The sequence below is a fragment of the Lissotriton vulgaris genome, chromosome 2_2 (genome assembly GCF_964263255.1).
Source record: "Lissotriton vulgaris chromosome 2_2, aLisVul1.2, whole genome shotgun sequence".
Taxonomy (NCBI): Eukaryota; Metazoa; Chordata; class Amphibia; order Caudata; family Salamandridae; genus Lissotriton; species Lissotriton vulgaris.
This window is the reverse complement of record NC_141688.1, coordinates 20,228,190-20,243,514: the sequence shown is the minus strand read 5'-3', so window position 1 is coordinate 20,243,514 and position 15,325 is coordinate 20,228,190. Positions and strand designations below refer to the sequence as shown.

Here is a 15,325-nt window from a genome sequence, read left to right as displayed (position 1 = left end):
AAAAAGTCCCTTGGTGGGCTCCTCCAAGGGACAAGAGGTCCAGAACCCCTATAGTAAAAGGACTGGCAAAGACCTATAAGCAGTAGAGTAGTGGGAGGTTGAATCCAGAAAGCATAAACCACGATAGTTGAAAGCAATTGGGCACTCCAGGCAAGGAAAAACTATACCTCGCAGCAGGCACTCATACCAGACAGGTTTTTGCGCGTGGACAAGTCTTCTCATGCAGCTTATCATAACTACGTAACAGATATAGGCAGCACTTTATGCACAGAATGAGGTTTTTAACAACCTTAGCAAATTGGTTTTTGAATCTATGCTAACTTGGAACGCTGTCTTCCGTAAAAAGTTCGACAGTGATGAAGTGTTTAGGTGGCGACTGGAAAAAGCAGTGTGCTTTTTCCAGTCGCCACCTAAACACTTGAAAATCATGCATTACTCCCCTCTTACATTTCTTTTTTGGTCACGGTAACATCTGACCGGCCGTTTTGTTCTGTCTCCTGGGCGAGGAGAACCCAAATGATGCAAAAGAGGGTAGTACAGTGTGGCTTCGGATGGGAATTTTTTCCATACGTCCTTGAGCCCTAACTCGGCCAGCATTACATAAAAGTTAGCATGGTGTGTTCCCACGGGTGTTATCTGTATGGTACTGGTCTTGTGGTCCATGGTGAATAACTTATTCCCTTGACTCCTAGGTACAATTTGGTGTTTTGATATTTGGTTCGGGGCGTGAACCTGGTTAGTCGTTAAACTTGCCCTTAGACCCTCTTTTCAATTGTTGTTGTGTGTGTGGCAAAGAATTGCCTCAAATTGAATAGAAATAAGACGGAGGTACTGACTGTGGGGAAGGCTCCTTCGGTGTGGACTTCGGCATGGTGGCCTCGAGCGCTGAGCCCTCTACCCACTCCCAGCGATCAAGGGAGGAACTTGGGGGTATGGCTCAATACTAAAATAGAGTTAGAGCACCACACTAAACAGGTGGCCGGCATCTGCTTTGGCATTCTGAGGGTTCTCAGGAAGACATTGGACTTACTGACATTGATAGCCAGGAAAACTATGGTCCATGCCTTATCAAGGCTGGACTATGGGAATGTCCTATTTGGGAGCTAATGCCAAGTGCACTTAGAGGCTGCAGTGCATACAGAATGCAGCTGCACGCCTGGTCTTGATGCTGCCTAAGAGCTCCTTCGAAGAGAGCGCTGAGAACACTACATTGGCTTCCGATCAGGGAACGTGTTTAAAGCTCTATGTGTTGGACACCGAATCTCACAGGGGAAGGGCCCACCTATCTCCATAACCCGTTAACCCAGTAGCACCCTACCAGACAGCGGAGATCTAGCGGGACTGGGCAGGTTCCAGTTCCGAAATTCAGAAGAGTGAAAATGGGAGGGCATTCCTTTCGCGTTTTGGCAGCTCAGTGGAACAGACATCCTCTGAGTCTCCAGCTGAAGACAGCTTTTATTCTGCAAAGGGCTGAAAACTCACTTGTTTCCCAAAGAGTAGGGCAGGATTAGGTTCTGGGCGGGTGGTGAGAAATAGCAGTAGGAGGCTCTGGCTATTGCTGTTTTACAGTGCGGGGACACTAGTACAGTGTAACCAGGATGATAATCATTTTTATTCTTAGTCATTGGTCTGCATTTGTAGGTTTACATATGCAATGTTCGAGAACCTCAACTTTTTAGACACTATGCGCATTGTCTTCTGTCCCTTCGTGATACAACTCCTTAAAACAGAAGTCACTGCATACGATCCCTAAGGCTCCATATTAAAGTGTTCTACGTAACAAACATACACCATTCCAGCACAAAACTAAGGGTGGATGCCATGCCACAGATTTCCACAATAGGTAATGGATTACAATTATCCAAGTCCAATAATACTCTAAGGAGCAGATCACATACCCACTCCCAAGATTACATACCTGCTGTTCAGCTGGTCTCCAACTGCTGCATGACCTGTTAAGCGCCCACAACTGTTCCCGGTGCATGGCATGCAGGATCACACTGAGTGCAGGGTCTGAATGGATGCCTGGCACTTCAGTGTCACACAACCCGCTATCAGTGTTGAAATAATCACTCAAAAAGTTGTCAGGAACATACATAAGCTTCCACCTTCCAAACGTGGTACATAAGCACTCAACACAACATTCATGTCTGACAGTTTGGTGGTCAAACTGAAATCCACTTTCCTTCTAAACCTTGAAATTCTGGAAACAAAACTACAATACTGCTTAGGTATGGCACCATGAATTTGGAATAACCCATTTTAATTTGTATGTTGCACCAGTAGCAGAGATCACGGAAAAATTCGGGGTGGAAGTATGGTCCTATGCAGACGACACGCAAATGGTTGTGGCTTTAATATAGCCAGATGAGCAGGTCTCCAGCAACTTTGGTTGCTGTCTGCATGAACTGGCGGCTTGAACAAAGAACCTACCCACACACATTTGGCCTAATCAAAGGTAAATTTGTAGACCGGACCAAAATCTTGTAAGGAAAGAGCACCAGGCAGAAGCTTCGATTCTTGCTATATTTAGCTGCACTTTACACCCCCCTTGTCAGTGATGGGTACAGTAGCTTTAAGCAAAAAAAAAAAATGTCTTACTAACCCTCTCCCTTTATGCCATGCACAATTCGTCATGTGCTGCCTTCCACACTATTAAGGCAGATTGGCACAATATTAGTGAACCCTGTGGGTGGGTAAGATGACCTGGTTCTGCCTGGAGATACAGAATTTGAATCTTAGCTGGGAGGGAGGCCCTTGGAATTCCGGATATCCAACTACAATATTGGAGACCAGTTGCAAGACGCTGCACTATGGTGGGACGACAGACCAAAATGGTAGAAGGAATCACTCTGCCTCCACTGATTACCAAGCTGCTCGTGAGCAGTAGAAGGCTCCTGCCAGGACCTCTGTCACCCAGGTGTTCCATGCATGGGAAAAAGTGGTCATGAAGTTATTAAAGCTGGCGCCCTAAGCCAAGCTCCTCCTAATTGTGGTTGTGCCTCTTCATGCATAGTCTTCCACTGATTTTTCTAAATGGCTGGAGGATGGTTTCTAGAGAGCAAGAGACCAATTTCTAAATGGTAACTTTGCCAGAGGTTGAAACTCTTTACAATGTAGATCGGGGACAGTTCTTTCAATATACGAGTCGCGAGATCTGGACATCATGCCCAAAGCAGCTGTACCAATCCCAACTTTTACAGGCGATTCTAGATCTAGGCTCTTCCAGGCAAAAATCTCTCCTGGCAAAAATGCCTGACCTTAAAAACAATTGGCCTTATATACACCTCTGAAAAGTTCCTCCTGGGACGGAGAACTGGAGACACCACTTATGGTGGAGGAATATAGCTTTGGCACAGGTGTGAGACATAAGCAGTAATACCAGATTTAAGCAGGTACAATATTTCTTCCACTGTAGATTATATCTGACACCACAGAGCATAGATAAGGCTTATCCAACAAGATTGATTGGTTGTGCTAGATGTGGTGCAATCCAGCAGACTTTGGACATATGGTATGGATCTGGGTGCAATTAGACATTTTGGGGAGAGGTTCTGCAGGAAGAGCGCAGGGTGAGAAAGGTAAATGTAGAACTCCGGCACGGACACTGTCTGCTTGGATTGCCGGCTCCCAAGAGTTCATACTCATAGCGCAGAGAGATGTTGAGTACTGGGGTGATATGCTAGACATGTAAAGTGGCCACAACACATTCCTGGGAGACAAGTCTGATTGCCACCCACAGGAGGAGATGACAGCCCCTGATGCGATCGATGAGACAAACTAGACTGGCTGAACCAGTAACCCTCCGGCACCCAGATGTACCCGCCCCTTCTACTGCTGGTGGGCTCACTTAAGTACAAATAGCTCAGTCATTAGAGTTATCCCCTCATGAAGGACTTTAACGTATGTGGATGCCTGATGTGTGTCACCCCCTCGCCATAGTGCCTTCACCCTCCCCAGGGAAGTTTGTCCCCAAGGCTACCATTAATACTATGAAAGTACTCAATGCATCACTGCACTGATTTGTTTTGCATTGGTCTGGAAAAAAAAATCTTAAAAAATTTCAGAAAAGCTGCACTTCTAATTATGTGCTAGCCATAAGACTCACCACCTTCTAACAGTCAACACAATCTACAACAAGCATTTACAATGCAATTGGACTTGCGTTTGCGCGAGACATATTGCATTGTATTATGGACAGGAGGGGCACAGACAACAGGAGTGCAGGGGAGAAAAGGCACAGACAGCAGTGCTCAGTCTAAGTAACACATACCGTACTGTGTAAGAATCATTTGAAAAATAGTTATTGAAAAATTGTGTTATAGATTGTTTAATAGGTATGCTCCTTCCTTATTTGATTTACGTACTGTGTAACACTCGAAGGGGCCAGTAGCCATGGGAGGGGACAAATTACGGCATGGCCATATGGAGGGACTAACAAGTCTCATAATCAGACTGCCGCATTTACAAAAGACAATGACCCGAGCCAATTAAAACAAAATGGGTCGAGAGTGGGCAGAGCTTTCACTTCATACCTCAAAGCGAGCAGCGCATACATGCTGCTGCTATAGGCTAGACCTAAAAATAGCTGAACTGCCAACTCCTCACTGGAATTATTAAAGTTATTGCTCTAGATATTTAGAGGAATCAATGTTGATAACGTTCCTCTAGGGATACTACATAGAAACCAAGAACTGATTTCTAACAACCTTTAAATAATCATATTACTTTCAATATAGAAGAAGTTAGTGTTGGGCATGTTCTACGTGCAACTGGATGGCTCAAAATTGTGGTCTGATGTTGCATCAGAGGTGCCATAAAATCAAAAAAAATCTGCTTGACTGACACCTTTGGGGATTAAGACTTCTGCTAAAAAAGTCAATATTAATCTACTTTAAACATAAGGGACTAGGTTGTTTTCTGCAGAGGCCCATCTATGTAGCAGGGCCACCTGCATAAAATATGGTCTGGTAGTTGTCAGACTGTAGTATGAAGGTGTATACCAAATCCAATGCCCACAGGTTTGAATCAAAATACATGCGTTAAGATGCCAACTGCTGAGCACTACTTACAGCTCATACAAGACTTAATACAACATTAGGTTCCAGTATTCATCGCAGACAACTTTGCAGGACCTGTATGTAGCTCGACATTTAATTGCGTGGCATAGTTCTTTAAGGCCTACTAGAGAATTCTTCTAGAGAAGAATAAAAGGCATTGAGTTGCACAAATCTTAGAAGTACCAAAAATACTGGAGTATTGCTGGTTACACAACCTCCACATGATGAATGCCTGCCAAGACTCCGGATGTAAGCAGGAGAATCAATTTAAGGTAAATCTAGCTTTACTTGTTAGTTTAAACTTATTAATTTCAATAAGTTAATGGGCATATTTAAAACTTGTATTTGTAACTTGACCTTATTTTTTTCTAAAAGCTGGCATGTAAACAATTCGTTCTACCCCCGACTAGACAGCTGCATTTTCAGACGGTTATCACTAAACCGTGGGGACGTGGGTGGTTTGATCATGGCTATATATCCCATACTACTATCAGGAGTCACGAAGTGATATCTTCACATTGAAGGTCACGACGCCTAGACATAACGTGTGAGTACATATTTACTCCAATGTGTAGTGGACTAAGCCTGGATGTACACAGCCTCCCTGTATTCAGCATATTGTTTAGTATAAATATTGAAAACCCAACTTTGTCCTTGCCTGTATTTAAAACAAGACGAGACATCTTGCAGTATGCAAGTGCTCTCCTTAGGTCTTCTGGTGGGAAGAAAACAATCTATACAAATATATTGATTTTTTTTTAGAGGTTGGCTAGGTTTTAACCTTTCACGAGTTTAGTTTTTCCTTGGCAAACGTCTCGTTAGTACGTAGACCCTAAAAACTTGCCTAGTCTGGAGGCAGGGTTCGTCGAAGGCACGGTGTGGCGAGACATAACTGTTTCCGACTGATGTAAATAGGCTAACAATAAGGCATTGGCCATCAGGTCGGAGACCAAGGTTCTTGCTAATTAATGATCCGTTTTGCACCCATAGTCTAACAACTGACGGAAAGCCAACCACTTTTTTGAACCCTGGGCGTCCGTCCGTATTCAGCAATATAAATCCAGTTACTCTGGTGTAAATTGGGCCGTGTCGCATTTCTAGTCACGGTACATTACCGCAACCAATCCCTACCTGCTTCCGCTGCCAGCTCTGCAGCAGGCCACATAGCCCCTTCCACTCCTGATACCCTCCGTCACTGTTCCCCGCAGAGGGCCTTCGGGCCTCGCGCCGCTGAGACGCCCATGCGCTCATCTTTTCGTCTCGGCGCGTGCGCAGTCTACAGGCACGGGACAAGATAACAGCTGCGCGCGTTAGCACGTGAATGTCTCGGGTGTGGGCACGTGGCGGTCCTTGTGCAGGCAAGCGCGTGACGTAGCTCTTCCGCCCCTCCCTCAGCGTTCCAAAGAGTCTGAGACATTCTAGAACAAGGGGGAGCTCCAACCTGCGGGGCCTAGTAGAAACTACGCACGCCTCAACTTGGACATGCAGACTATGCAAGGAACAAATGTATGGTCTGAACAGACTTTCAATTAAAATAAAGCCGTACCAGCCAAATGCTGCAGTGCATGCGCGTTTCAGCCATGTTAGTAGTGGCAACTATGGAATTATTTTGTGCTGCAACATTTAAAGACAAAAAGCGCATGGCTCATCCTATGTAATGCCGCCCTTTAAAAATAGAGCAGGATACAAGGGCTTGCAAGGTGCTGCACATGGATTAAAATCTAAAATGTGTTCAATCACTGACCAAATGGTCCAATAAAGGCAAACCGTTCTAGTACTAAACGGACTGTACCCACATCCGAAGGCAATACCCAGAGTCACTTAGCAACTTAATCAATGTTCTGCAAATACGCAATTACGTTTTGCAGGCTATGTACTGCAGATTTAACACGGCCTGTAAATGTGTGTTCTGCCACTACAACAAAACTGGGGCGCCTGTTACTAGTACTACATTATAAAGTTAAGTTGGATTTTCCGACCCATACGATGTTTCCTTCTCACTAAATACACGTGTGCTCCATGAACATTCAGAGACTACGTGCCCATCAATTAATTAAACATGTGAGCATTTCATGCACCAAAACAGCAAGAACATGAATCAACTCTCGTCGTTTAAAATGTTTGTCTGTGGCAGTAGTATGCATTCCACATGCAAGGCTTCAAATGCAGTGAAGTCAACCCATTCACTAAATCTTGCTCTAACACCACAGCACGATTGACTCAAATTTATCACAAGGTTGATTCATTACGAACCACTGGTTTCAAATACCAATAATAGCCTCGATTGACTTGGTGACAACAAAACCTTTACAATGGTACAGAAGGTTAGGGTTGTGTTTTACTTGATGTAAATTTCGTGTTCTGCCTTACTTCTCTGCTATTAGAGTGCATTGGTTATCCTGGTGCACAAGGTGGTTTAGAAGCAGTAAAAGGTGTTTGTATTATTGGAATGTTGAGCAGTTCTGATGACGGTTGGATTACAGTCGGTTGTACAAGCCTGATGCCAAGGGTTGTGAGACTGCAATAAAGCTTAGTAGCTTGTACACTGTTATTTACTGAACAGTTTTGTTGAGTTGTCTGAACCCGCCGGTAATGAGCCCATGCTACCTGCATTCAAGACAGACTTTACCTGGGAGGGAGCCCAATGGAGCATATGGAAAGGGCTATAGTTAACGAGTCTCCCATGCAGTACAATTCAAGCATTCACGTGGAAGGATACATCAAAACCACCAATAGCATGCAATGAAAGGAAATACTACAGTTGACCAAGTGATATTGAACATGTTACCAATTGCTCACCTAGTGATTTATAGGTCATTGAACATTCGATAAACCAGAGTTGGCAAGTCAACCTGTGCCAGGTGGGATGAACATATACTATCCTGTTAATCAAGGAGAGAGAGGAACTAGAGAAGCTAGTTGTTTCCCCTGGGATATAGTGGTTAATCAAAGAGAACTAGCTATGTCTGTATGCTATGTGTCTGCATGGGAAACCATTTGGTTTAGTATGAAGGCCCTCACCCACCAACCTAGTTGGTGGCATGCTTCATCGGGACCCACCCGAGGCACCGAGTGCGCCTCAGGTGTGCTGCGACGCCAGATTACTGTGGAGCGGCTTTTTTGGACGGAGAGTGTGCTGTGCAGGTGTGTTGCGTGAGATTTTAAAATTCTGTCCTTGGGGTCCCCAATGGTTACTTTATTGATGGGCCCCAGGCAGAGGTTAAAAACAAAGGCTTGGGACGTGTAGGTGTTGACTTATGGTCTCACACGTCCAGTGTGGTAGCTAGTTTCAGCCAGACCTTTTTATTAAACTGGCTTTCTTCAGGACCTATGTGTGAGGGTGTTACAGGGATCTATGTGATTCAGTCCCCTGTATGTGAAGCACGCGCTAAGGTGCTGACACATGTAAGATATTTCCTCCGTTTGTACTCCTGTCTACAGAGGACAAAACTCCCTGGACTTCTGCCAGAGGGTCGGGACTTATTAGCACTTTGGCTGTGTCTCCATCAAGACATTTGTATAGCGCGCTACTCACCCAGAAGGGTCTCAAGGCCCAATGGAACACCTGTGATCCGGTCACAAGGTCCAAAGGTTTCTCCTGCAGATACATAGCATACAGACATAGCTAGTTCTTTGATTAACCACATGAACATATAACAGCCATAGAAAACCATTACATGAAACCACACTAATCTAGTATGGTTTATTCGCATTTAATTGTTGAAAGGAATCCAGATTACAACTTTCAGAGGGTCATGCTAAATAAAAGGACCACAGCTGAAGGGCGGCATCCTTGGTAACTGAAATGTTGACTGAAGTTTAAGTGAGCTGTTTCATACCATGAATCTGCCACAATAAGCAATTGTCCCATCTAGCCTTCTGCTTTTTAGGTCTGGATTGCTGGTGCTTTATACCATCCACAGGTAATGTGTGTAGATTTTAGGAAATAATCATTTGTGTTACCATATACTTTTTTAAAGTTTTGCTGGACCTTATTTTTACTGGCATTATAACTACATTTTAATTCTATCAAGTAGTAAAGTGTCTCTGCTCCCATTTAAACCTGGTTGAATTGGTATGGTCCTATTTGGCATATTAAATATACCTATACGTTTCTAGTAATATGGTACAAAGTGTACTCAGGACTTGAAAGTTCAAGTGTCACTAGGTATGCAGCCAGAGTAATTACCAGTGGTTAAGATAAATTCAAACATTCAATCCATCACCTTTTGTATAATTTCATATGTGGCCCCAAGAGGGACAGGTATGCCCAAAAGTGGGTACTGTGCATACAGTCACGGGAACCAAGTGATATTCGGCTGATGACCCATCAACCAATGCAAAACTGGTCCTGTATTTACTTTGGTTCCAGTTCAGGAAGGGCCGGGCAGTTCGGGTTAGACTGTTCCCATTGGGGAAAGGTGAAGACTGATTTGTTTATAGCTGGGTCCAAACTGAGGTGGCATGGTGTGCAAAACAATGATTGACTGGATGAGGCTCCGAGTAATTACCAGTGGATGATATTAAATCAAGGATTCCATCCATCACCTTTTGTATACTCACTAGTGAACTGCAGCAACTACTATGCCATCCACTAAAGTGGTAGTGCAAACATCACTTCAGGCTTTCCCTGTAAGAGTAAAAGGGGTCCGGGGGGGGGGGGGGGGGGAGGACTATACAGTATAAAAATTGAATTTTGACAAGTCAAACCCCTTTGAAAGGTCAAGATCTCCCTTTTAAATATTGAGCCACCCTATGTACACCTTGTAGCCTGGAAGGCAGGGTGTATGGTATTTAAATATACAACATGTAGAAATCTAATGTAAACATGTCCTTAAAATAACTAACACCAAAATGCTATTTTTACTGCAGCAGTCCTAGATACCCTATGTGGAAAATGAGTGTTCAGTTTAAAATACTACTATTAAGTCTTAAGAAGGGGACCATCTACAAAAATTAAACCAGTTTTACTAGTTAGTTAATACAAAAATTCAATTATGAAGTCAGGTTTTGAAGTTAAAAAAGGTAAAGTAACTTTTAGAAAGTAACCATATCACTGCATGAAGTTTAGGGCTAGATTAGCATTGGCTCTCTAGCTTCTCCCAGCCAGGTTTCAGCAATGAAAATGTGTGAAATGCCACCCAGGAGCAAATAGGTTGACCTGAATTGGCAGATGAATACTCTGAACTCTACAGATTACGCAGGGCAGGTGCTATGGGAACCCTTTGACACAAATCCTGCTGGAGTGTTCAAGCCAGAAAGATCAGCTGGGCTTTCATATAACACTATGAACAGAGAGAAATAGGTCAAGACAATGTGTTACCACTGTCGTGTTTAAGGCCTCTGCTTTTGTACAACTAGTCTTGTTGTAGGTACAGTACTCGCTCCTAACTGAATTTTAGTGTTCAATGTGGGAGGACACTAGGATTGCCATAGTACACTCATAGCCCAAGTTTTAGTGTGACCAAAGATAATAATCAAAAAAACATCCTGATCCACAGCATTTTGGGCCAGTTTGCAGCAAGATCATGAGCCTTGTGAACTTTTACCCTATTGGTTAGGGCGGAGCCAGGCAGCACCCAACCACTTACTCATGCAAGGCATAAAAATCACCTTTCAAGGCACCCCACTTTAGAATACTTTCTGGCACTGGGTGAGATAAGCAGAGAACTAAACCTGCTGTCTGAGAAGAGCCCTGAAGGAATGGACCTGCTTCTTGTATCCAGGATGAAGACGTGGACTGACCAGAGTGGCTACAAGAAGACAACAAGCTACAGTTTCCTTAAGTACCCAGTTGACATGGGGGTTAAAAAATAAATAAAAATAAATTGATACTTGTATAGCACACTACTCACTCGCAAAGGTCAAGGCGCTTGTACGAATACCGCTGTGGAACCCATCCTGGCTTTCCCTGTGAGGCGTCCACTCCTGGGCACCCACCAAGGTGGAGGCCAGGCATCCTTAGCGTTGTGGGGGCCGTTGTGGAGATTAAGCAAGCTATTGCCCAGAGTTGCAGAGTAGGACTCCATGATTGGAATAGGCACCGAGGCGAGAATTATCAGGTCCGTGGAATTTTGAGCCCAAGACCGCCAAGGCGGGGAATTGAACTCTGGTCCTGGGCTAGACCTCTGCATCAGGGTCTGCCGCTCTAATCATTGAGCCACACTTCTCCACTGGATTGGACTGGATAAGACACTACTGTTGCCTCTGCCTGATACCCTGTTATGCAAGTACCTTCGCAAAGGTTGTGGGGTATTTAGTGTACTACTGTGGTGGATCAGGACAAAGCTTAAGTCAGAAGGTAAACTTTGACCAAGAAGAACCTCGTTGGTACATTCAACCTGATCTGTTGTGGTCACCCTGAAATTTCACGTAGGGGGTCTTCCTAAGATACTGCAATCAGACTATCATCGTCCCTAGCGCTTCTTGGTGTGATTTATAATAAATTAATAACCAATGTACCTGATTCATTTTGTTGGCTTTGTCATTTTACTCTTTTTTTGAGAATTTGTCTAAGAATCTTTGTTTCAACTTTGCTTTGGTACTGCATGCGTACTTTAAACATTGCTTTAAGTTATTGTGTCTGCTTTGTGTAGTAACTTCAATTCAAAAATTCTTTATTTCGGCCAATGGCCATAAAAGTACAGAATAAAAGAGGATAGCTATAAAATTAATTTACATACGCATAGCAAGAATTCATAAAAACTAAATACAATCTTATCTTAAAGATATTATAATAATATTACTTTAAAAATAACACTGCATTCAGAACAATCAATTCATGACATTGAGTCTAGCAATCAGTATCAATTAATTGTCGTCGCTTACACCACATGGCTAGCAAATATTTTGATAGTGCAAAGACAATGGTACTTTATGCATTTGTTTTGAAAATTCTATACGCATTTAAACAATGTTTAAAACCTAAATTTCTGCAGAGTGGTAACAGCCAATATTTTCTTGATTTGGTATAAGCTGGGCAGAAGAGTACATGAAGCTCATCCTCTATCACAGCTGCAACCTGGGCACGACTTGTTAAAAGAGGCCGACCACTTGAGTGCATTGAGGGTAAGGTGCCTTGTCCCCATTGGATAAAAAGTTTCCTTGCTAAAATCGGGAAGACTACGTCCATAAAATCCTCAAAGTAAGAATTTTGAATTCTAAAAAAGCATTCCAACTTTCTCTTTATAGATTTTGGTAAGCATTCTGCGAGATATCTGGGCACACGCCGGATTTTCCCACATTGCCTGTAATCCTACACTTAGCAATTCACATCTAATAGACAGCCAAGGGATTTTGCCTACACAATTATAACTAAGAATCTGCTTTAGTTCTTCCCTATAGTTTAGAAGATCTGGGGTGGACCATAGTCTGTCCCAGAACCTAGGGGGACAAGCCAGGAGCCAGGGGGGGGACAAGCCAGGAGCCAGGAGACCCTTACCTGCACGCCAGCACACGCCTGCACACAGCGCCAGTCCCTGGGTGGGCAACGCTGTAAGTCTCGCCGCCATCACTCCATCAGCGCGGCTGGAGACTACAGCTCCCAGCGGGCTCAGCGCGCACTTCCGGTTTCCCGCTGTCTTCGCGCCCGGAGGCGCTACAAAGGCCAGGCTCTCCCTCGGTGGAGCGGGGGACAAGCCAGGAGCCAGGAGACCCTTACCTGCACGCCAGCACACGCCTGCACACAGCGCCAGTCCCTGGGTGGGCAACGCTGTAAGTCTCGCCGCCATCACTCCATCAGCGCGGCTGGAGACTACAGCTCCCAGCGGGCTCAGCGCGCACTTCCGGTTTCCCGCTGTCTTCGCGCCCGGAGGCGCTACAAAGGCCAGGCTCTCCCTCGGTGGAGCGGGGGACAAGCCAGGAGCCAGGAGACCCTTACCTGCACGCCAGCACACGCCTGCACACAGCGCCAGTCCCTGGGTGGGCAACGCTGTAAGTCTCGCCGCCATCACTCCATCAGCGCGGCTGGAGACTACAGCTCCCAGCGGGCTCAGCGCGCACTTCCGGTTTCCCGCTGTCTTCGCGCCCGGAGGCGCTACAAAGGCCAGGCTCTCCCTCGGTGGAGCGGGGGACAAGCCAGGAGCCAGGAGACCCTTACCTGCACGCCAGCACACGCCTGCACACAGCGCCAGTCCCTGGGTGGGCAACGCTGTAAGTCTCGCCGCCATCACTCCATCAGCGCGGCTGGAGACTACAGCTCCCAGCGGGCTCAGCGCGCACTTCCGGTTTCCCGCTGTCTTCGCGCCCGGAGGCGCTACAAAGGCCAGGCTCTCCATCCGCGTCGCGGGACGCGCGCGGGCAGCGCCGGGCGGAGCCCGGGCAGAGGGCGGGCCGTCTGTGGCCGTCCGGGGCAGGAGGAGGCAGTGCAGGGCCACCCCATTTTCATCTACCGTACCGGTTTCAACCTGTGGTACCGCATCTCAGCATGTCTACACGCTCCGGTAAGGCCTTGAGGGGTTGCGGGGAGAGTGCCCCCGGGGGTGCTATGTTTGGCTCTATGGACAAATTCCTGACAAGGGTGGCGGCTGTCATAGACAATGAACTTGCCATATCCGAACGGCGCCTTTCACTTGACTTCCCTCTTGCTAAAAGTCCATCGCCAGCAATAGTGTTGTCCCCTCTAAATCCTACTTCCCCTGCACCTTTGCTTGGGGATTTACCTGGGGATTCCCTTATTGCACCTCCAATGGGTGGTTTAGAGGGGTTCGAAAGCTCACTGATTGGTGTCCACAGTACCAGTCCATGTACTGTGCTTGTGGATCCATGCAATGAGCTCTCTTTAGTAGGCTCACTCGGCATACAGTCCCTGCACTGCCCTGAGGTTCCTGCTCCCGTCTCACAAGCTCCGACTAAAAAGCAACCCATCCAGGAGCCTATTAAAAGGAAGGGGAAAAGGGCAAATTACACTAGAAAGGGTTGCCCATCTAAGACCACTAACCATCCCAGGTACCCGCCCCTGAGGGGTCCTCCCCCCCAGAGCAGCGCAGGACTGGTATCCACAGGGACAGCCATTTGCGCTCCGGCTGTCATTGATACAGTACCACCTTTCTTGTCGGCCCCACTAACGCCTGTTCAGGACAACGTGGGTCACTCTATGGAGGCGTTTGAGAAGATGGTCAAGTCTCTTGTGTTGCCACTTATAGACCAGATCAAGAGGTTGGGGGAAAGGCTTGACTGCTTTGAGCAGGCTACTAGGGACAATTTCTTTGCCCTAAAGACCCTTCTCAAGCACCAGCCAAAGTCCAGTAAGGATAGGACTGATAGGTTAGATGAGTCCAATAGGATAGAGGTCCCAGTGATACCCCCCCTGGGAGACCAACTGATGCAGCCGCCCAAGCACCCTGCACCTGGGAATACGATCTTGGCTGCTCCAAAGGTCAGTCTTAGACAGATAAAGCCGAAGGCTCCAACTTGTGTTGCCCACGTGCATGCTACCCTTCCCCCAGCAGCAATATCCCCGGTGGCTACCCAGGCCCCAAGGCAACACAAGAAGGGAGGGACGGGCCCTACTTCGCAACCTGGGGTTGTCATATCTGATGCAACTAGTGGTGTCGCATCAACTCCTAAGGTTGCATCTATTCCCGTCCCACCTACAAATCGGCTCCCTTTGGGTCCTCCTCAGAACAGTAGACGTAAGTGCCCCCCAGTTAACCTCCCCCCTGAGTGCCACCCGTATGTTGTCATCCTTACGAAAGTCCCCCCTATTGGGAGTACCCAGCGGGAAAACCATCAGGCACTAAAGAATAAGGTCATCCACTGGCTGAAAGCCAACAGGCCCTTGCCTGCGGGAGTGGATGGAATTATTCTTGGTGTACGCAGGGTGGGTTGGATTGGACACGGGAAAAAATCGCTTGAAGGGGATTGTGTGGTTGTAAATTTCCAAGATGCTAGGGTTGCCCAATTTATATGCTCCCAAGGTCAACCCACGGCTGGTTCGGGTATCGACATAGTCGATTTGACATTTTTTTACCCACGGTCTATTATGACCACCCCCTCCATCCACCTTGGACAACCCTCCTTCATGGGCAGCCCAGGGGGCCAATTTCTGAAGGAAAATACTGCCCACGGCCCTTTGACCCCGGGAGTTCTTTCTCAGCAGCTATGCCCAGCTCCAGTGATACCAAACTGGGGACCTGGGAGTTGTTGACTCAGTTATATTCCGGGGGAGGATGTTGTGGCCCCAGGCTTTGTCGCTGGGTCAACACCATACCACAGATCCAATGGCTCCTCCTCCCCACTGCAGACTCTGGCTACAGCCGGGTCTG

General features: G+C 46.3%; 1 protein-coding gene across 5 annotated transcripts in view; it reads right to left on the bottom strand.

The window, feature by feature from the left end:
* Window positions 1-15,325, bottom strand: part of CPEB1 (cytoplasmic polyadenylation element binding protein 1) — a 443,269-nt gene that overhangs the window by 414,543 nt on the left and 13,401 nt on the right. The window contains exon 1 of one of the 5 annotated variants that reach the window (XM_086959195.1): window positions 6,192-6,311. The exons of the other annotated variants lie outside the window; for them this stretch is intronic. Within the exon in view, the coding sequence (XP_086815321.1) occupies window positions 6,192-6,311 (120 nt within the window). Of the gene's footprint in view, window positions 1-6,191; window positions 6,312-15,325 lie in introns of those variants that run through there. 5 annotated transcript variants of the gene reach the window in all.